The 23699-nt window shown below is 35.9% G+C and overlaps 2 protein-coding genes across 2 annotated transcripts; both read left to right on the plus strand.

Moving 5' to 3' along the window:
• Nucleotides 1-1056: 1056 nt before the first annotated feature.
• On the plus strand, nucleotides 1057-6310 carry LOC123539898 (leucine-rich repeat and calponin homology domain-containing protein 2-like). Its single transcript, XM_045324685.2, has 3 exons — nucleotides 1057-1203; nucleotides 3631-3748; nucleotides 4907-6310. The coding sequence occupies exons 1-3, from the start codon at nucleotides 1146-1148 to the stop codon at nucleotides 5187-5189; spliced, it is 459 nt and encodes a 152-aa protein (XP_045180620.2). The 5' UTR covers nucleotides 1057-1145; the 3' UTR covers nucleotides 5190-6310.
• Nucleotides 6311-19151: 12841 nt separating this feature from the next.
• Nucleotides 19152-23445, plus strand: LOC123539876 (chorion class A protein L11-like). Its single transcript, XM_045324661.2, has 3 exons — nucleotides 19152-19324; nucleotides 21122-21260; nucleotides 22304-23445. Exons 1-3 carry the CDS (start codon nucleotides 19267-19269, stop codon nucleotides 22593-22595), a joined length of 489 nt encoding a protein of 162 aa, XP_045180596.2. The 5' UTR covers nucleotides 19152-19266; the 3' UTR covers nucleotides 22596-23445.
• The last annotated feature ends 254 nt before the right edge of the window (nucleotides 23446-23699 follow it).

Raw genomic sequence — 23699 nt, forward strand, 5'->3', positions numbered from 1 at the left:
ATTCTACGATAAATCACACTTGGGAACTTATTATTTCGATTCTAACAGGACATACAAGCATCAACAGTGTAAGAAAAATGGTAACTACATTTTAAGACCGTGCTACGCACCTGCATCGGATGACGTCATTGCACGCGAGTGGTTTATTGCAGAATAGCCCACGATAGATTTTGCTCTACATGTATGTAGGTTATTTGCTGGTCGTGTTAGAAAAGAAAATAGACTAATTTATTTAAAACTCAGTAAAAAAAATGACAAGTATTTTTATTCAGTTATTATGATCTTTACATCTAAGTAACAAAATTAAACCAGAAAAACAGAATATTGCTGGATTTTGATAGAAATTAAAGAAGCGTTCAGTTGCATTATAAATAAATAAAAAAGAAATATGGACATGTATAATAAAATCAAGCCATTAACATATACCATTGTTCAAAATACACATGATTTATTTATACCTAAATTATCAATTATTTTTAAAAGATGCCTGGATGCATTTTCTTTTATATTTTTTTTATAAAATATCCAGCAATAATGAGATATAATTGTAATAAAACTTGATTACTTAAAACATAAAAATATGGTTGTATCTTATCACTTTGTTTGTTTAGCCCTAATTTAATCAGGCTTTCTAAACTCGTTATAAAGGTTGGAACTGTTTTGCTATAAAGGTGAAAAATATCACATGCAATCTATGCACTGCACAGTAGCCATACAGTAGCTTATTATGCTAAACAGAAGCAAGTCTATCAATGGTCCAGTCTTGTATATTGACCCTTAACGCCAATACGCAGACCATAGGCCATGGCACATACCTTGCATACCAGAATCAGTGTCTTTAAAACCTATATTCGCTCATGCATTTCTTTCTTGCATCTGTGTCATCCAATGTTTACAACTTTCCGCTTCAAGGACCATACCTTCTATATCATCATTCGACTGGAAAATTCATCGCTGTTTATCAAAACTGAATTATTTGACTCATAAGCTGAAATTCCCCCACTGATATTACGACATTAAATAGGTGGGGCGAGATGCATAATAATTGTCAAAAAGTCCCGAATCAAATCAATAATTTCAAAATATCAAGATTTAGATCATATTTAAAGCTCACAGATTCATTTGATTCAGAAATTTACTAGAAAATGGATACTGATAAAAAGATCATTCTTACATGTGTGTTACTGGCCTTGTTGATTTTAGGTAGGTGTTTTAATAGTCGTGCTATTCAAAGCTTTTCAATGCTTTTCAAGCTCTGTGTTAATTAACATGAAAATGCAGAAATTCTGACACGTTGGTGTTTCCAATACTAGTACTTTGCTTCGGGTTTAGGGTCGGTTTTCAATAGCATCTTGGTCATGTAACGACGGATGGTTAACCGAACCTGTGCTCCTGGATTCTGTTCCAATACTTACCTGGCTACTAACGTCTCCGTTTGAGAAGGACTGAACACGCGACCCCGTGATCTGTGCATCTCAGCTTTCCCTTCTGGGATAAGGGTGCGGGCTTTGTCCTCAATACTTAAAATGGAAGTTATCCAAAACCTGAATGTTAATTTTTTACTTCTTTTATCCGGATTTTCATTTGGGATATGTTGTCTTAGGCTGATTGACTACTTTTCTAACGGGCATTTTGTTTAAAACTTCATCTTTCCAAGTACCAAATGTACGTTCCTCATATCTCATCATAGTATCAAAATTTATGACTTCAGAAATTATCGTTGATAATGTACATTTTATGGACAAAGTTGTTTTATTGCATTTGAAAGTCACATCATTAAGAAAACGTATAGAAATATCGCTCGCTTTCATACTAACTTAACAGAAATGTGCTGAAAGGTCTATAAGAAATACTTTTTTGAATGTAGTGGAACTTCAATCAAATATATCAAAAAAAAAAAACAACAACAAAAAAAAACACACTCACATCAAAAGAAATTGAGGATAAATTAAACATGGTTTTATCCACTCGCGTTAATTATAACAATGTATATGACATATTTAACATGCAAGGCCGAGAAAATGCATTTTGGACAGCCTGAAGCGAATAACTGAAGACAGAGTTTGGGCAAACATTTAGCTCACATGAGCACTTCGTTCGTTCTCATGGTCAGCTGATATGGCCATTGGTTGCGTGCGTCCGTACTCCCCAATTGCTTGAGAAGAGCAACTTCTCCGTAATTACTATGCCAGTTTCAACAACACTTCAAAGGATATTTATGGATGGTAAATTTTGGTTATCATGGCCACAAAATGGAAAAAAAATAATTAGAAAGCTTCATCTAAGAAAGCGTAGGCCCTATTTCGCATGAATATCACAGCAATGGGCCATTTGTGACCCTCTACCAAATTCCGGCTTCAAATAATTCATTTTCATTAAAACGCATGGCCTCAAGGGTGCAGGGCTAGTTTTCCTTATGTTGAAACATGGGACACTTTGAAAATCTCTTCTGAAACTGTTGGCTCGATTTAAAAGTTTATTTCACAGCAGTCATCTTTTCTGGATGGGCCCGTCCTTAAAGTTATTCTATTGCGTTAAGAAACATAGTCGTCAGAAAGGCTGGGCTAATTTCCATATATTATTATATGGATAACTTCCGCTCTCAAACCACAAGCCTGATTTCCAAACAAAATTGGCAGTAATGGTTCATTGGTGACCCGCTACCGACTTTCTTCAAGCCATTTATATTGGTTAAAAACATCGCTGTCAGGGACACGTGTGTGTGTGATAGCTTATAGAATTAAGTTCAAATCCCAGTTTTGTGGTACTACCTCACAGGAATATCACGCCGTAAGCACGTTACATGATACCAGTCACATTATACTAAAAACGGGCTGGTCAGTTCTTCAACTATCGTCTTAGTATACGGCAAAGGAGGAAGCTACAAATACCATTTTCACATTACTAGTATCACTTGGCCAGCGTCCCGGGAGAGAACCCACAACCTCCCGCATCTGAGGTGGACGCTGCACCACTAGGCTACCAAGACTAAAAGACTGCATGAAAATAATGAAAATATTCTCCTCTGAAAATGCCAGCTTGATTTGAAAATAAAATGTTACTGATGAATACTTCGTATCAAAGAAGCCGTTTATGCAAATACCGTTAGGGCAATTGCTATGGTTGTCGCATCAGATATATGCAATACAGTGGCAGTACGACTGTGATGACACAACAGTGTGATGGTACGATGATAAATAGCGAAGGTACGATAATGAAGATCCGTTTTCGTCATGATGTCATCGCTCCATCCTCGTCGTGTATCTGCAATCGCACTGTCGTGCCGTCGTAGTAAACCTAATGGGAAGCCGATAGGCGTAAGCAGTAAACTTCCCATTAGCGTGTTTTTTTTGTGTTTATTTTTGTGTTTATTTTTGTGTTTATTTATTTATTTTTTTTTTTCTGTTTTTTTTTAAATTTATTTATTTATTTTTTTTTTTGGGGGGGGGGGGGGGGGGGGGGGGGGGGCAGGGGTGAAATTATAATGCTATTTGAAAGCGCATTGTTTTCACTGCATATTTAGATAACTGACACATGGGCGTAAATTTTTGGCGAGCTAACTAAGTAAGTAGCTGTTAGTAAAATGATGGTTTTGATATTATAAGGAAAAACTGTTTTGTTATTTACTAGACTTGGTCGAATGTCGAGGGCGCGGCGGAGGAGGTGGTGGTGGACGTGGCGGAGGGCGTAGTGGTGGGCGAGGTAGTGGACGCATAGGTGGAGGTGGTGCTGGTGGAACTGGGTCTGGGTAAGCTGTTTATACATAACGTTGATGCAATTTCAATTTCGGGCAATATTTCTTGGCTTAAAGTTAGTGCATCCGAAGAGACAATCGGCAATTTCAGTGCCATTACGTTTTCATAATACGGTTGTTTTCTCAGCGAGAACAAAGCTTTCCGTAAACTTCAATGAACCGGAAACTGCACACATATGTACACCTCCGCACTTTAAAAACGCACCACTTAATAAATACACAAATTACACTTTCTGAGTGGACCAATTTATTCATTCTTGTATAATATAGTAATCTCAATATCTCTTCCATAAGATGTGCAAAAATGAAAAAGATCTACAAATAAAAACTACTTATTTAAGATGTTTATATCTGGTACCCCTCAGTTTCAAAATTCACATTAGCAACATAGTTACTTCAATGAGGAGAAGATGCGTTGCAGCTCTCGGAGGACATACTAGATACTGACATACTGGTCGTCTGTGAATTTTGACTTGGAGGGTGGTGTTGTTTAATAGGACGAAATGAACAGTTTTTGTTAACCGATTTTTGTTAAGTTTTCCTTGTTTGTGTACCAGATAATGAATTTATGTAATCACATAAGATAATGGAATTGTCATATAAAATAAAATTTTATGACCCATTTTCTGAGTGGTGCGTTTTTAAAGTGCGGAGGTGTATATCAATAGAATTCGTTGTAGACTGTCAATATCTTAACACAATTTCTACTTTCATCTGAACATTTTTTTTGTTTTATTTAATTTTATTCAGAGAATCAATAACGTCTCAAGTCTAAAATAATCTGGCATCTTTAATAGAGCATGCGTCTAAATTTAAGTCATTTCTGACAGATTTTTAGACGGCATAATTTTTTATTTGCTATGGAACTTACCTGTGATTATAGTATCCAACTCTTCATATAATATGGATTTTTATTGGATTTGGTTGATTTAGGATTTGTAATCTTCTAATGTTATAAAGTTCTAATGTACATGTGAAGGCATGTCCCTTCAAGGTAAAAAGAAATTTATTCTACAATATTTTCTACAGTGTGAAATGAAACCATGGACCAAAGATATTTGGTTTAATTCCTTTTATTTACTGTATAGAAAAAAAAATGTTGATTTACAACTTTAAAAAAAGAAATATTTCATATTTTGATGATATTTGCAGAGGAGGCAGCACGTCTGTAGGCTTGTGGTTGGGTTTGGGCATCGTTGTGGTAGGTTGTCCAGTTGCAGTATTTATATGCGTTTGTTTCTCTAAATGTAGAGAAAAACAAAGACGTAACAACCCAATAAATTCCCCAGTGGATCATGCACAAATGCATAAAGTGGTTGTTCACAAGCCTTGCTTCCGGCCACAACAGAATATGAACGTGCTGGCGATACACGGATCTTCTAAAGAACAAGGCAGAAAGAGTAAAACTGCACATAAGTACCTGCCTCCTGTGTAAGTCCACATGCACCTTCTGCGTTTTCAAACGTAAATAAATCATTTCTACATCAAGGAAGACAGTCCAGTGAGAATGTCATCGTGCATGCTAGTTACGAGCGGGCCCGAAACGTTCAGTAATCATCGATGAAGACAGAAACGCACCGAATGTCAGTGGAACAACTGAAATAAATGAGAACCTGAATGAACGGAGTTCATCCATTCGAAGCCTTGAAAATCGTATTTGACCCAAATTCATGTTTGAAAATATGGACAATTACAAGTGATGGTATCTATATCAACATAGAATCATCACACTTATGTGTATAAGCAGAACTGTGTAACAAATCAAACAAAGCACACATCTATCACCTGTACGAAAATAGGAACTGTTTTACAGTTGTAACACTGTATTCTAAGATTACAGCTGTAAAAGACCTGTAAGTGGAAAATGACTAGAAATACAGTTTAAATTTACAGGTGTAAATCATGCCGTTTTCAAAAATACAGTTCAAAGTTACAGCTGTAAAATGGTCATGTCTCAAAATTACAGCCGTAACTTTTTTGAGCTTAAACAGGAGTACTATCAGCCATCTTTGATTAATTTTTGCGGGATATAACTGAAGTTCACAGAGACATCACATCTTCTAAAATACTGGAATTTTAACCATTATGGACTGTTTTGTCATGTAGCGTAGTTGTAGAAGGACAAGTATAAGTACATGCATCAACTATTTACACTATATTTGAAGCTGGATAAGTTTATATGTAAAATTTCAAAATTTGCATATGTTTCATGACAAAAAAAGTTTTATAAACAAGATCTGATGCATAGTTTCGATGTTGTATCTACTCTTAAATTTTAATTTTGCAAGTGTTACACTGTAAACATCTTTCATATTTTTTTCATTTGTTTTGCCATGTTTGTAGTAATCACTACCATTTCCCTTTCTAGAGAATAACATTTTTTTTACATTTTTCACATGTGCGTTCGTTTCTTAAGATAATTTCCTCTTTTCAACACCTGAAATATTTTTACAGTTGTTACTTTGATGTATTTTTACTGCTGTGACTTTTTCATTTTTACAGCTGTAAGTTTTTTACAGCTGTATCTCTATTGCATAATTCGTACTGTTTAACAATAGTTTGGAAATCTACAGCTATAAATCAATGTAATTATTTACAGGTGTAAACTTGAAAAAAATATCATGACTGTTATTTTGAAAAATACAGGTCTTTTACAGCTGCAAAAAGTTCAAACATGTATATACGTGTTTAGCTGTAGACATCTTTCATATTTTTTTTCACTTGTTGACGACCTAAAAGATGATCATGGAAAACAATATCTTGTAACTTGCAGAAAAGGACATCTCAAATCAAATTCAAAATTAGTCAAAAAAGTTTGTAACGATCAGTAAGTCTCCTATTAGGTTATACAGTTAACAAAAGATAATAGGTAAGGGTAGATTTCTCGGAAGCACTGAGCACCAAAAATATAGCCTCAGAGCCATCATGCATTTGCAAAGGTGACCCACAACAAAAAGAAGCTGTAATGGAAAAATATCACTCACTAACTCACTCACTCAATCCTCTTCAGCGTCGTCTGGTGCTTGAGGCGACTGCAAGGGACCTCCATCTGGTTCTGTCTGCAGCAACTCGAGGCGCCGTCTCCATTGTCAGACCTCGAATTTTTAGGTCTTTCTGATTGGTTCGCCTCCAGGTCTCTTTTGGTCGGCCTCTATTCCTTCTACCCTGAGGTGTCCAACGAAGGGCTACTCTGGGCAGCGAGTAAAAAATCAAATCATAATCAAAAATATCACAGGCAAATAAATTAATGCCAATTATATATAGAGTGGGGGGGGGGGGAGTGGTAAGGGTAAAAAAGGAATTGGGTGGTAGGGGAGGAACTTGAAGAGAAATGTAGACCAAAGATGAATATACAAGGGAAATGCTACGTTCCTTAATCACAGCAACACCATAGACATTCATGTACCAAAGATAAACACACAACCACACAACTCCGTGTGTTAGTAAACATGACAGTATAGCAAACAGAAAAAAATAACACAGCTTTAAACAAGTTAAAACTGCGTGTAAACATAATGACATGTCCTTTTGACAAGATAATATGGTCAGTAGACAAGACAGTATAGCAAATGGACAAAGAACACAGAATTAAACAAGTTAATTCTGTATTTAAACATAATGACATGAGCTTTTGACAAGATACTAAGGCCAGTAGACAAAACAGTATAGCAAACAGCTATATTTTCTTTAAAAATGTCCATTCCGTAGGAGGCGGTCTTAATAAAGTGTACCATTTCGGTAATACATTAGATAAATATATCCTTGTAGGTTTATCTCTTATAAATCTCTATAATATATTACAGATATCTTTGAAATTGAAGTCGCAATTAAAAAAAATAAAAGACCATTTCGTAGAAGTTCTTGCAAGGAAATATCCATTGCGTAGGATGCGGTCTTAATAAATTGTAAGATTTCCGGAATAATTTGGATAAATGTATTATTGAAAATGACCAGCACGTAACTCTTATCTTTCATACGTATTTAAGAAAATACAGATTTCATTGAAATTAAAGCCGTAATTTAAGGAAAAAAAGTCAATATCGTAGACTGAAAGTCCATTTCGTGAAATGGGGTCTATTGCGCACTCTATCGAGACGGAGTGATGGCGTCACCACATTATATAGCTGCATCATACCATATACTTTGTCAACAACAATAACAATATTGCGTTGAATGAGTTAATATGACATTGAACAAGGTAATGCGTTTCTTAACATGATGGTTCGTCAAATTGGCAAGATAATATAGTCAGTAAGCAAAACAGTATAGCTAATTGAAAAAATAACACGGACTTAAACAAGTTGATACTGTATGTTAACATAATGGCATGTCCGTTTGACAAGATGATATGGTCAGTAGACAAGACAATACAGCAAACAGACAAAATAACACAGCTTTAAACAAGTTAATACTGCATGTAAACATAATGACATGTCCGTATGACAAAATGATATGGTCAGTAGACAGGACAGTTAGCAAACGATAAAAATAACACAGCTTAAAACAAGTTTATACTGCAAGGTAACATGATGGCATGTCCGTTTGAAATATTTATGGTTAGTAGACAAGACAGTACAGTACACAGACAAAATAACACAGTTTTAAGCAAGTTAATACTGCATTAAAACATCATGTCCTTTTGACAAGATAACATGGTCAGTAGACAAAACAGTATAGCAAACAGACAAAATAACACAGCTTTAAACAAGTTAACACTTACGTTAACATAATGGCATGTCCTTCTGACAAGATAACATGGTCAGTAGACAAGACAGTATGGCAAATGGACATAATAACACAGTTTTTAACAATTTAACACTAAATTAAACATTAGACATGTCCTTTTGGCAAGATAACATGGTAAGTAGACATGTCTGTTTTACAAGATAATATGGTTAGTAGACAAGACAATACAGCAAACAGACAAAATAACATAGCTTTAATCAAGTTTATACTACATGTAAACATAATGACATGTTCTTTGACAAGAAACTATTGTAAGTAGACAAGACAGTTAAGAAAACATACAAAATACCACAGCTTTAAACAATTAAATACTTTTTGACAAGATAATATGTTCAGTAGACAAGACAGTTCAGTGAATGGTCAATACACACACTAGACAAGACAGTATAGCAAACAGACAAATAACACAGCTTAAAACAAGTTAATACTGGCATGTTCGTTTGACAGGATAATATGGTCAGTTTGTTTGTTTGTTTTGGGTTTAACGCCGTTTATCAACAGTATTCAGTCATGTAACGGCGGGCAGTTAACCTAACCAGTGTTCCTGGATTCTGTACCAGTATAAATCTGTTCTCAACATATGAAGTTGTTCTAAAAGCTAATTAAGCCTAAAACAGTAATCTTAATTCCGTTCAAAATAATTTCATTAGTCAGGATCAACTTAACATACATTTATTATGTACACTTAAAACATTCGTTTTCTGTTAAATTGATCTTGACTAAAAACATTATTTGCTTCTTAGTAGCATTCTTAACTATTTGCCCGATATATTTCCTTGGCATTCCTCACCACAAACCCATTTTGCGGGGATACCAATTAATTGAATTTGTTTGTTAAAATCTGTGTAGCTGAATAAACAATTGCTCAAATTTATTCAACTGAAAATAATGTTTTGAGTGGAATATGCTGGAAAATAGTGAATTCTAAAACTTTTTTGTCTGTCTCAGCGGTAGAGCGGTTAATCTAAATTTTGACTTATCATTTTCATTTCACATAAATATATTTTCCTCTCATCTTTTGCGGCTTTATGTGGAAATTTGGATTTTTTTCTATTTTTAATTATGCATATATGTAAGGTGTAGCTCTATTTAATAACAAGAAATGTTAATAAAATTATGCACGCTTTTCTTGAAAATCCGTTTATTTAACACTGACTATTTTATTAGGAAATTATGAACAATTGTGATAAAATCACCATAAATAGCATGTTATTGAAACATATTTATGTGTTTAATAGATGCTATTTTGTCACTCTTTTCACGTGCTCAGGTCTGGGTCAGAACAACTAGACCTCTGCACGAGAATTCTTTTGTTCAAAGAGGTCTTTCAGAAAAATATAGACCTCTGTCTAACAAAGGAAGAGGTATGTAAACAACTTTTAAAGCTGACAGGAAGGAAACAGTTGGTCGCAATAATAAAAGTACAATAAACATTAATGTAAATGTAAGTTACCATGAAAAGTTTAAACATTTGACAGTATAGCAATCAATCAATTTCATTTGAATAGTATAATAAAATATCAGAGTACTATAGCATTTCACATGACGCAATGTTTTCATTTTACTATTTCATTGTAGTAAAGAAAAGAGTGCATACATACTCGAGCTAACCCGAGTCACCCTGGGTATTACTCGAATATAACTCGTGTAACCCGGGGCGATAGTAGTCGTGTCACCCGAACTCTACCCACCTCCTGAGCCGGGAAAGGCGGGTGATCGTATCCGAATGCATTAACAGTTTAAACATGGCGTCGTTGGTAAACTTGTAAAATTTTGGGTGCAATTACTATCAAGTCTTAATCTCAATAACCAGAAATGATATTGGTTTAAAACTTCAAACAAGTCACTCCACTTATCAGTCCTACCAAAATAATCAAGTTGGATAACTCTTGATGTAAATTATGGGTCTCATTTATAGACATATTGCTTTGAAACCTATTTTTACTTTTTAAGGTCATTAACTAACCGCAGATGATCAAGTCCCATTACTCTAATATGTATTTTGACATAATTATACCCCTTTTGGACTTAGAAAATGCAGTTTTAAGTTTTACATGGAAGATAGTATATCCAAACTTATGCAGATGTTTGGTTAAAACTTCACACATTTCTTCGGGTCTGTAAAATAAGGTCATATCTACATATCACAAGCCTCATAACTCTTACTTGAGTCAGACCCCTTTTTGGGGTTAAAGTTTTGCATGCAGATACTGGGTTGAACTTCACACATGTCTTCCATGTTGTAAAGGACATGTCATCAACTTCCATAACTCAAGATTACTTGAACTTTGGCCAGGTTATGTCCCACTATTTAAACTTAGAAAAAGCTGGTTAAAGTTTTGCATGCAAGTTACTATCTCGGTCGGAAACTAATGCAGATATTGGATTGAAAAAGTCCCTACATGTCTCCAGTGATGTAAAGGACGGTCAAAGCATCAATTCCCATAACCTTAATTTTGGACAAGTTATGCCCTCTTTCTTGTGCATAGATATTGTTCTGTTTGCATGCAAGTTGCTATCTCCAAAACTAATGGGGGCATTGGGTTAACATTTCTCACATGTCTTCAGGGTTGTAAAGCAAGGTAAAAGCATCAAGTTCCATAACACTTACTTTAATTGTAGCAAAGTTATGTCCCTTTTTGTGGTAAGAAAATGACGGTTAAAATTTTACCTTCAAGTTGCTCTTGTCAAAACTATGGGCGGTACTAGGTTGAAAACTTCTTATATCTATTCAGGGTTTTAAAGCGAGATCATAGAATCAAGTCAAATAATCCTTGAATCATTATTTCAGTTCTAGAACCGAAAATTATTCATACTGACAATTGCCTTCGAATAGTGGAGCGTGCTGTCTTTTTTCTTTTAAAACCTTTTACTTTCTTCTAAATGCAGAGTAACTTTGAAATGCTTTTTTGGCATTCATGCCCCCATCTGTAAATACTGCTGAATAGGACAGAGGTTGAGAAAAACCTGCTTCTTACAGGAACATCCATGTCAAGCATATTTCGAGGGTTCCCGATCTGATTCTTAAAGCTTGTAAGTTTTCTTTCTAGGTTCACAAGGGACAACTTGTGTGAAAAATGTCTAGGCTTAAGAATACATAATGAGTGATAAGGTCAAATAATCCACAAAAGAAGCCACACATTGATGTTGAAGTTATAAGTAAACAATTCAACCACCCTACTTGCCGACAAACCTTTCCACAGACACATATGGCACTGTTGTCTAGTTAGCTCAGTAGTTGATGCACCGTACTGCCGGTCCAAAGGTCACGGGTTTGATCCGATTAGCGAAGAAATTCCTTCCATGGCCATTTGCAATCTACCTCAGTTCATACGAATGTAGTGATGTCAGTTCTTTATGAAAGTGTACTAGTAAGCCGCTTAGGTTGCTAAGCTTGCCAGGGAGAGTGAACATTTGTTACCATTAGTGACTGTCAGTTATATATGGCAGTAAGGTTGTTGGAAATGGTGTTCACTCACTCATAGAACGAAATAGAACAACATTAAGAACTGGTACTTGGTCTTTTAAAGTCAAACTTGCATTTAGCACATTTCATGGCTGTACTACGTACACAGCTTGCAAAAGCATACTGTTTGTTATGTGCTATTTGTGAGTATGGTGAATTCAGTTATGTCATTTTAAACAGAAACATTTTCATTTAAAAAAAGACATTCATTACCATGGGGGGAATAGAGACAGCAGAGTTGAGCTTACTCATTTTCGTAATATATTTCTTCAATGGACATGGCTAAGTGATATCAACGTCCCTGGCTAAAGGTTGTGGATTCGATCACTAGTCAAGATATACAAAAGTAGATGAAAATGGTAAATGTATCAGCAACTGTCCCTGGCATTCAGTTCAAATGTGGAAAATGGTTTCTCTCACACCTGCGTGGCAATAGTTACCGTCCAGAGTGTTTGTTTTTTGCCCAGTGTCCTATTAATCGGTCTTGGCAAACAGTGCAGATTGAACACCGCAAAGCAGATCATGGGATCAGGGTCTCTGCTGTTTCCTTAAATGAATTTCAGTCACAACAATGAAAAAGAAAGAAATAATTATACCAAACACCCTTTTTATTTGAAATGATTCGGGGTAATAGAGTCATGTGTTGACATAAGAGGATTAATATATGTTGTAGCACTTGCTTCAGAAATAATTTAAAGTATAAATTAACATAAAATAGAAATTTCTAGTCTATTAAACATTATGGGCTGAACATTTTTTCCAAGTGTTACTTGATCCCAGAATCTGAAAGTCGATTGATAATAATCCAGTCTGATTTTTCACTCTGACAGAAGTCGTACCAGTTCATCTCTAACAACGATACCAGACTTTCTGTCCTGATTATGGTCATCAAACATATCTATATTAGGTTCTTCACAAAAAACATTTATTTCATTGTCATTGAAAATCCAAACATTATGTAAGATACACGCAGCGGCAATGTAATAACTAACAGCACTGTATCGCATACATAAAACATATAGTCCACTAATTCAACATAATTTCTGATACGAGGGATACTGTCTCGTCTTATTAGCTGTTTATTTTGGAAAAAGAAGTCATTATGTGTCAAAGTAGCAACCATTCTTTATTATTGTTACAGCTCAGAAGCTTTTGGACTGTTAGCATAAGGTAGGTAACGTTCTCCATCATTACAGTTACTCGATAAAGCGTTCGGACTACAATTGTTACTCGTGTCACTCAGGTGAACTCGGGTGACCTAGTCAGAATTACACGGGTTTGTATGCCGAATGCGCCCACTGTGTGAAGCTAGGAAAACCTGGATGTCAAAGTGCACGCGTATTATGTCGATCGTTGAGTAGTGATATATTTAGCTTTGAAAAAAAAAAACACAAAAAAACCCAGCTATTTTAAACTTGACATAATAATGTGAACAATCTTACTAAGCTTAGTAAATTCTGTTTCAGAGTGGCTCGATAGTATTCTCGCAAAACAATGGTCATTATCAGGAATATTAACATGTTGTAAAAAACAGTTTCATTCCCTAGAATAATAGGAGCATTTAGATAAATAGTGTTGCTCAGAATCAGGTTGTTCAGAATCGCAGAGCCTGCACGTGTTATCTAGATGCACAGTTCCGAGTCACCAACGTACTGTTTCAATTGGAAGACGGTTATTTCTTGCACACCGGACTGGCATTTCCGGTAATTTTACCCATGCCGGCAAAACCCATCTGCCACCCCCATGCCAGATGACTCTCGTGCTGTTAATGACAACTGGTTGTTCATGCACTGATAATATATTGTTTATGTAAAAATACGAGAAAAGCAGGTACCTTGATAGTTTCTCTCCGTTCCTTATAGTATATTTCTCGATTCAAAATACGTAAAAACATAACGTTATGCTACAAACGATAAAACTAAAGTGGAACTTTGTTATTGTGCGTAACGCACAACATCATGACGTCACTTCTGCTTACGGACGTTAATTTCCCGTGCTTTGTGTTCATTCTCTACTATAAGAAAGAGTGCTATAAAGAAAGTATTTCTACCTTTTGTAAAATACGGTATGCAAGAAAAATAATCTGCCAGAATAAAATGCTAACATGTATACGATATGCAAGAAAAAATATCAGTCATGTGCTTACGAATCGGATGGAAATATCCGTCCCTCGGCCACCTGCGCATGGGCGGTAATTCGGGAAGCCTCATTACCGCCCAATGCGCAGATGCCCTCGGGACGAATATTTCTATCCGATTCGTAAACACATGACAGATATTATTATGCAAGTGCGATATCTAAATAGATTAATATAATCAACTTTTGGAAGAATGCTAAAATATCTCTCGTATTCAATATCATTTTTGAATGAGCAATAAATTCTGCCTTTATTGGATTGTTGTAATTGACTGTACCAGTGCTGCTTATATTAATCTATCAGAATTTGTTAAACAATTTTGTGAATATTTATGCTGGTTTAGCCAGAATCGGGTCTTCAAATATGTTCAAGGATTTCTTTAATTTACCGATCCAATTTGTCTAGTTAAGCATATACTGATATATTTTAGCTGACAATTTATTTTCTTTACTGACTAGCATGCGTGACCAAAAAGATATCATTTTCGTATAGACATTTATATAAATGGATATCTCCAAAGCTCACCAATGAGCATATACTTCTGAGTGCTTTTTCTTGCAGTAGTGACCCATCCCATAAAACATTTTGGACTGTTTCAAGGAAATCAAGATTTTCAAAACCAAAAATTAAGGAGCCATTTGTTAAACAATTTGAATTCTACAAAATACAATGTCATCACAGCTTATGTTGTTAAAATGTTTTTAGCATGTATTTGCATTATGTAGTGATTATATCTAAGAAAAAATTGTAACTTTTAATAATTGGTGGAAAGAGCCAACTTGTAATTTATTTATAAGACCGCGAGTGTGCGATTGTATTTGTTTCCTTGTTTGTTTATTCGTTTGGTTGTTTTTGGTTGCTTTTTTTTTTTTGGTGGCGGGGGAGAGGGGGGGGGGCGTGCGTGCGCGTGCGCGTGCGTGTGCGTGTGTGTGTAGTTTAGACTGCTACGTAAACGATCCGAGTTCGAACCCCAGTCGCGGCTGATATCTCTGCTAGTGTTCAGTTTTTGGTGATTTACTTAAATGTAATACTGTTTCCAGCAGTATCGGCATAGACTGGATGCTTGAACGGACAGTCCCTTTCTTCAGTAGGGTGAGCTCATGTCTACGGATCGAGGTGTCGTGTGTTCATTCCCCGAGACAGGATATGTTTTCCGGGACGGTTTGATAAAAGACATTGTGTCTGAAATCATTCGTCCTCCACATCTGATCATGTGGAGAAATTGGCAGTTACTTGCAGTGAATAGGTTTGTACTGCGACAGAATTCAGGAACATTGTATGGTTAGGTTGACTGCCCGCCGTTAAACCCAAAACAAAACAAATTAAATCCCTTTATTATATCTAGTTTACTCTGGATTCAAAATCAAAAAGATGCACTTATATAAACATTCAGTAAAGTATAGCATCAGCACCGATTAAGTGTACACAGATCGCTAACTTTTACGTATGACCGAATTAAGAAGCAAGGACATATCCTTGGCCCCTATCAAAACATCATCAAACAAACATTTTTTATGATATTTAGATTCGTGATATTCTTCTTCAGTGAATATTCGGACTTTCATTTAATATGAACAGCAAAAGGAAAGGCACCAAAGTTACGACAAGACTGTTTAGTGAGGACGGGCCTCTGTTTGCCAACGTTTGCCTTCCTTATGACTTCGCAGATGATCCGTCTGGTGAACAGCTGGAATGGCCGTGAAGCTGATTTTAATGTTAAATGCAACAAAATATGTACAATTTATAATAACCTAGTTTACAAACTAGGAAAGAAGGTATAATGTAAATATAAGAAATGAATTATTGTTTTCGGACTTAATGCGAAATGAACGACAGAATAGGATCGGCAAATCAGACGTGAATTTGTCAATCCTATCGCATGAACTCCGAGCAAACGTTGATAATACGACATAAAAACCAATTTTCAGCAACGGAAACTATATAGAGTCAATAAATCGAAAAATTTTATGAATCGACATTAGTATTACTTTGAAGAACGATTATATGATTGTTTCTTGAGAAGGAACACTAAGAATTGGTAAGTCACACTTGACTGAGCAACTGACCTCGCAAATTGTTGTCATTACAATCTGGCCAATAAAACTCCATGACCTTAGAAATAACCAGTAACGTTAAAATTATTTTCTCTATTTGAGGCGATTCTCTGGCTGAACGCTCTCAGCGAGTTTTATATTACTAATCCCGAGGATGGAAAATGGCGTTGTTGCAACATGCTAAACATCTTGTTTGTCATAATGGTTAACATATGTCGTTACCTTCGAATGCATGGTCAATATGTGAAACCCATTGCGACCCTCTCATTGTACGCAACAAAGTCATGCATCAAATGCCCGGATGCCACATTCACGAAATTTAGGACAGACACTACTAAATCAAAAACTTCTTCTTCTTTTTCTTCCGGTATCGATGCAGGGCCTAAAAATGACATTGTCGCATCGTGGTGACTATATACACAAGTGAGGGAGGGTCCCAAGCGCCAGATAAAATGCAGGATAAAAACAATAAGTAATGTAGTTACATGGCAGCAGCGATCCCGTCCTCGAAGGCTTCCAAGGTGGGTACTGTGACGAGGCTCTGTGGGAGCTGGTTTAATAAAACAATGGTGGTAGGGAAGAAAGATTCCTTCAGTACCGAAGTCCTGCAGTATGGTGTCCTGTATCTCATTGAATGGTCTCTCGTTGACACACCCTGTGGTTGAAGTATGCAACTTGGTATGGTGATGAGATTGTGGACTATCTTGTAGAACATCACTGCTCTGGCCTCTTTCCTTCGCTGCTGGAGACTCTCTCAGCCAAGAGTGTTGAGCATTGCGGTGACGCTGCTTTTACGAGAGTAAACCCCTAGAACGAATCTAGCAGCTCTGCATTGCACCGCTTCAACTTTGGTGATGTTGGCCTCTGTGTGTGTGGGTGGGGGGGGGGGGGGGGGGGGGGGGGGGGGGTCCCATACAGTGGCAGCATATTCTACTTGGGGTCGAATGTAGGATTTGTAGCAGGCCTCTTTTGTTGACTTGGGGCAAGACGAGAGGTTGCGACTGAGGAAGGCTGTGGTGTGGTTGGCTTTTTTGGTGATCATGTTGATGTGCGCGTTCAAAAATAGAGTGTCGATCAGAATGGTCCCTAGGTTTCGTTTGTTTTAGCTGTTTGCCATGGATGGTGTATTCGACATTGATGTTCTTCCGCTTGTTTGAGATTCGGAGTACTTCACACTTGTCAGGGTTGAATTCCATTAGCCATATCTTTTCCCATTCCTGTAGCTTGTTGAGCCATGAATTACTTAATCAATGACCACTAAGTTTGTTTTTTGCGAAGATATAAACTGTTAGAAAGTTAAACATAGAAAAACGAATATATGTCAATAAGGTAGAATCGTCTTTTCCTTGCGTCCAATCCTTGGGTTCCGCCCACTGATGACCAATGTTTGATTAATGATATTGATATTTATTAAACATTAAACATTAATATTAATAACCTCAATCAAATTGAGTCTGCTGTTATTCTTCTTTGTTGCATTCTTTGTTCCAAAGGCTCTTTTTACACATTTTATTTAACCAGACATTGCAACCAAAATTTTACAAAGTAATTATTATACATTCATATAGATGGGCCTTATAAGGAACTTTTGCTGTGCTATAAATTGTTTTTATTTGAATTGTTAAAATAGTCAACATGTTCTTACAAAATTTGAACTGTTACCGTTTAAAATATATATTCGCTAATGCATTTTCTTTCTGTGTCATCCAATGTTTACAACTTTCCTCTTAACATACCGTCTCTAACTTCATTCACTGGAGCATTTATCGTTTTAACCCTTGGCCTGCTAAATTTCTATAATGGACTGGTCCATCATTCAATTTGGGCAGTAACATTTATTATTCGAAGGGGTGTTTACTGAAAATTTACTGACTGAATAGCGAACAGTGCAGACCATGATCAGACTGCACGGATGCGCAGGCTGATCTTGGTCTGCACTGGTCGCAAAGGCAGAATTACTGCCGCCAGCAGGCAAAGGGTTAAATATCAGAACTCAATTATTTGACTCATACGCCGAAATTCCCCAACTAGTATTATGAACACGGAAGTAGGTAATTTCCATGTTTACAGTTTTCAAATGATTGCAAAAAAGGTTAAACACTAATGATAAACTATAGTTTGACTACTAGGTCATGCGTGTTTGCACGTTTTCAAACCAGAATTTCTCTACTTACAAAATGACCTTTCTACTTTTTGATTATGTTTTGTTTTAGCTTGAGTTCACGCTTTTCTTATACAAGAGACGCTAAAATATGGAACCCTGAGTTAAGCTACAGTCACACATACGGTTATGCCCGTGCGTTGAGGTACGGTGCGGATATGATTGATCTGTGGGTGTATAACTACGGAGCAGTACGTCTTATTACGGGAAAAATGGTGAGAAACAGGAAACAAACAAAATAATACAGGACGCGAATAAGTACGGATAGGTACGAGGTACTACGCTGAATTACGTTTTACTGCGCCTGGCAACTTGCCCAGCGCACAGACGGGTCTGTGGTGAACTACGTTTAACTACGCTTAAGTACGAGCGGCCTCGGATAACTACGTTCAGCTACGGCGAGGTACGTAACAGCACAGATAACTACGTTTTAGTACGTTTAACTGCGGATGAATAAGTTTCAGCCAAGTTGGACTAAAGTAACGCTCAAATGGCTACGGTTAGCTCAAACTTTTGCGCATGTTCAAAAGTTGGAGAAACTTGCAAGTTTGGAACAAGTCTTGGAAACGTTTTGACCAAGTTTTGGTACGGATTGATACGGATGACTACTCTGAGGTACGGCTCCGGTACGGATCGATACGGATTACTACGTTTCTATCCGAAGCTAGACGTAGCTATCCGCGCCGTATGTGTGACTGGGGTATTAAGGTTACAAAATGCAATCCTTAATGTTTACAAACGTGATGTTTACACAAACGAACTGTAAGATATAAATAAATATATATAAACATAAACATAAACATAAAAAATGCTGCGTCATTAAATAGGTGAGGCGGGACGAATAACAGTTGTCAAAAAGCCCCGAATTAAATCAAACATTTCAAAATACTCAATTTTAGATTATATTTAAAGCTTACAGATTCTTTTAATTCAGAAATTTACTAGAAAATGGATACTGATAAAAAGACCATTCTTACATGTGTGTTACTGGCCTTGTTGATTTTAGGTAGGTGTTTTTTCAATGCTTTTAAAGTTATAAATTTCTGTGTAAATCAATATTCAAATGCAGAAATTCTGAAATGTTTGTTGTTTTATTGTAATCTATACGGTGCCCCTAAAGTGACATGTTACACACTTTTTTCCACTTAGGTAATGTGAGATTTTTTTTATTTCGTTATCATTTCGTTTAAACGAAATAACTAAGAAATAACTATTTCGTTTAAACGAAATCATTTCGTTTAAGGCATACAGACGCTAAATAGGAAAATGGCGCGAAAAAAAATGGTAGTCGCATAATGGTAGATACAAAAAGTCCTCAATTTTTTTGCTCTGCAGAGCTATTTTCCTTATTTTCTTTGCAATTTTTTTGCTAAAATCACATGACAGATCTATGCTTGACATGTAGGTAGCATTTTCATAATGAAACAACAACATGACAAAATTGTTCATGGAAACGTAGATCATACACCACCAGTATAATTTGGGGTCTCATATTTTAGCTGATTTAGCAGTTTGTGTGTTTGACTGAAATTATTTTTCTTGCATCAAACATGACCCCTACTATTTTTTTGATTTTTAGTTAGCACTGACAATATTCTTCAAGAAAATGTAAGTTACAGACATTTAAAATGGGTCCTGATGTGTGCTGCGGTCATTGGAAATAGGTCAGTTTTATATAGAATAAAGAACAACAACTATTTAGTGTGTTATAACCTATAAGGTTATAACACACTAAATAGTTGTTGTTCTTTTATTCAACAACTATTTAGTGTGTTATAACCTATAACTGGTTACCTTACCAGTGTTCCTGGATTCTCACACAATACTTACCTGATTACCAACGTCTCCGCATTTGAAACAGGTGTAGAGGAAAAAATGATTTCAGGGCAAATTGTCACGGAGAACGTTCACGTCGCACTGGGATTGAACTCGCGACCAAATGACCTGTGCATCTATGCTTTCTCTCAATATTTAAAAGGAAGAGTGTATATGCCGAAGTGAAAGGTTTATAAGAATACTTTTTCGAATGGAGTGAAACATTAATTAAAAATATCAAAAAAGAAGGAAAACACTCCATCAAAAGTTCAAAACGAATTTTAGGATTACATTAAAACATGGTTATATACACTCGCGTTGCTCATAGCAATGAATATGCAACAGTCCAACAAGGAAGTCCCCCTTTTTAGGCAGTTGAAGCGGATAACAAAAGGTTTGGTAAATACTAAGTTTAGCTCACGTAAGCTTTTTGTTCGTGCTCATGGTCAGCTGATAGGGTACAAAGGCTACAAAGACTACCAAGACTGCATAAAAAATAAAATCTTACAGCTGATTACTTTGTATCGAAGAAGCCGTTTACGCATGACAATTTTTCGAAAAACCGTTGGGCAACTGTACGCTATGGCTGTCGCTCGGATATATGCAATGTCATGGCAGGAAGACTGCGATGGCACAACTGTGCGATGGCACGATGATGAAAGAGTGAAGGTACGATGATAAAAGACCCGTCTCTGTTATGGTGTCTTCGCTCCATCTGCAATCGCACTGTCGTGCTGTCGGAGTGAACCTGATGAGATACAGATAGCTCAATAGCCCTTCCTGCTGATCGTACAAACTTACCCAATGACGTAAGCGGTATTTCTAATAAGCGGTTTTTGTTGAGAATAATGTTAAATCGCATTGTTTTTCATTTCATATTTACATAATTGACGCATGGTCGTAGATTTTGTGGCAAGCTAACTGAAGTAGCTATGAGAAAAACGATGATTTCGATAGTATAAGGAAAAATTGTTTTATTATTTACTAGACATGGTCGAATGTCGAGGAGGAGGTGGTGGTGGGCGTGGCGGAGGTGGCGGTGGACGTGGCGGAGGGCGTAGTGGTGGGCGAGGTAGTGGACGAACAGGTAGAGGCGGAAGTGGTGCTGGCGGAATTGGTGGATCTGGGTAAGCTGTTTATACATAACATTGATACTATTTCAATTTCGGGCTATACCTCTTGTCTTTAAGGTAGTCAATCCGAGATACTGTCGGCAATTTCCGTTCCATTTATGTTTTCGTATTTACTAGTACGGTAACTTCTTAGCGAGAACAAAGCTTTCCGTACACTTCAGTGAACCGGAGAATTCGAAACTGCACACATATGTAAATCCATAGAGTATTTTGTCGACTGTCAATACGAGTGAAATACCTTAACACATTTTCTTACTTTACCAGTTACTTTCGTTTGAAGTTTTTTTCTTTAATTTGATTTAAAGCAGAGAATAAATATCGTCTCAAGTCTAAAATAATCTGGCATCTTTAATTAAAGAGCATGCGGCGTCCAATTGTATGTCATTTTTGACAGATATTTAGACAGCATTGACATTTCATTTGTTACTAATCATTAAAGTAACTGAAATAAAAATAGTAATAAAAGAAACCGTGTAAGTCTATATTTGTGATAATGTAGAACAGTAATTTGTCCACAGTACTCACAGTAAGACATCGAAATTAACAAAAAGCTATGAAACTTACTTTTGAACATACCAGACTGTTATGTATATGTCATTCTCGTGAAATAGGTTTTACTTCATTAATGAGTCATGTTGTTTAATATTGATCTAGTTTTGAGACATCTTGTAAATAAATTGTTTTATTTTCTACTATGTTACAGAATATTGTACCATAAAACTGATAAACAGTGTATAACGTAACAAAATAATATGAACTTTTACTGACATTACTTAATTTAGGATTTACGTATTAAACTTTCTTTTTTTGAAAACAATTTATAAAAGTTCTAATGTGCATGTGTAGGCATGTTCCTTAATGGAAAAAGATATTCATTCTACTTTTTCTACATTGTATAGATAGTTTATAAAGACAAATTGAAATCAAATTATGAACCAAGTAAATTTGTTCTTATTCCTTTTATTTACTGTATAGAAAAAAGCGTTGTATTACAACTTTGTAAAATATATATATATATATATTGTTGATATTTACAGAGGAGGCAACGCGTCTGGATTCTGGTGGTGGGGTATAGTCATCGTTGTGGGAGTTTGTTCAATTGGAGTGTTTTTATTCTTTTGTTATTATGCTAAATGTATTCGAACGCAAAATCAAAGAAAAAACAAACCAATACGTTCCCCGGTGGATCATGCACAAATGCATAAAGTGGTAGTTCACAAGCCGATTTTGCGGCCACAACAGAATATGAAAGTGTCGGCAATATATGGAACTTCTAAAGGACAGGACAGACAAAGTCAAACTGCACATAAATACTTACCTCCTGTGTAAGTCTGGATGCACATACTTAGTTTTCAAACGTCAGTAAAACGTTTCTACACCAAGGAATACAATCCAGTGAGAATAGACCATGCTATGCTAGCGAGCGGGTCCGAAGCGTCTCAAGTGTATAATCATCGATGCAGACAGAAACGCACCGACTGTCACAGGAAGGATTGAAATGGATCAGAACAAGCATGAATGGACAGCTTAAAAATCATATTGGGCCCTAATTCATGTTTGAAAATATGGAAAGTATCTGTATCAAGATAATATTAACCTGTGCGTGCTAGCGTGTGCGTGTGTGTGAACAGTACCGTGTGTTATATCTAACATAGAACACATCTAATATATATGTGTTTGGCTGTTAACTGTATATAGTTTAAATGCATACTATCACAAAACTAGAATGGAAGTTTTTTAACGAAATGGGTTTTATTGTGGATGTAATTCTACACGCTTGTTTTATATATTTGCACAAGTTAAAATCACTTGATGAGGATGTTCAATATCTAATGACAATATTTATTTTAAAAATAAACTATCTTAATTAGTGAATGATGGACATTGCATATATATAAGAATAGGAAAAATCGAACAAAATAATATGTCATCACAATTTATGTTTTTAAAATGTGTTTAAAATGTATTTACATTTAGATCTAGTTGTCATTATATCTAGGAAATAGTTAGTAACTCTTTACCATTACTAAAACGAGCCGACTTGTAATGTGTTACAAAGGACACAAACGGTTAGTTTTCACATTAGAATGGTGGATTTTACAATCTGTGTACCTGTGCAGTTCTAAATGATATGATAGTGTTTCAGAATACGTTGGAAGCAATACAGATTTATACAGTTTGTTGTTGTTGTTGTTGCTTATTTGTATTGTTGTTGTTGTTGTTTTATTTTTCAGTATTTTTCAGTATGGCTGAAATCATCCTAGTAATGTCTTGTCGGGACGAGCAAAATTTTCAAATGATCCCGGTCTACCAGCTCTAGCTGCAATTTATATAAATGCGCCTGCACATAGATTCTCCCTGCGGCTTAATATAACATTAAACAGTGCTTTGGAGCATATATCATGCAAACAGAATCACATTATGCATTTGAAG

This window comes from Mercenaria mercenaria, chromosome 1 (assembly GCF_021730395.1).
Source record: "Mercenaria mercenaria strain notata chromosome 1, MADL_Memer_1, whole genome shotgun sequence".
Lineage (NCBI taxonomy): Eukaryota > Metazoa > Mollusca > Bivalvia > Venerida > Veneridae > Mercenaria > Mercenaria mercenaria.

Bases quoted from the DNA above. Each gene is read 5' to 3' on its own strand.
- LOC123539898 (XM_045324685.2), top strand. From the start codon at position 1,146: ATGGATACTGATAAAAAGATCATTCTTACATGTGTGTTACTGGCCTTG. The intron at 1,204-3,630 runs GTAGGTGTTTTA...GTTATTTACTAG, and splicing joins ACTGGCCTTGTTGATTTTAG to ACTTGGTCGAATGTCGAGGG. The intron at 3,749-4,906 runs GTAAGCTGTTTA...TGATATTTGCAG, and splicing joins GCTGGTGGAACTGGGTCTGG to AGGAGGCAGCACGTCTGTAG.
- LOC123539876 (XM_045324661.2), top strand. From the start codon at position 19,267: ATGGATACTGATAAAAAGACCATTCTTACATGTGTGTTACTGGCCTTG. The intron at 19,325-21,121 runs GTAGGTGTTTTT...ATTATTTACTAG, and splicing joins ACTGGCCTTGTTGATTTTAG to ACATGGTCGAATGTCGAGGA. The intron at 21,261-22,303 runs GTAAGCTGTTTA...TGATATTTACAG, and splicing joins GGCGGAATTGGTGGATCTGG to AGGAGGCAACGCGTCTGGAT.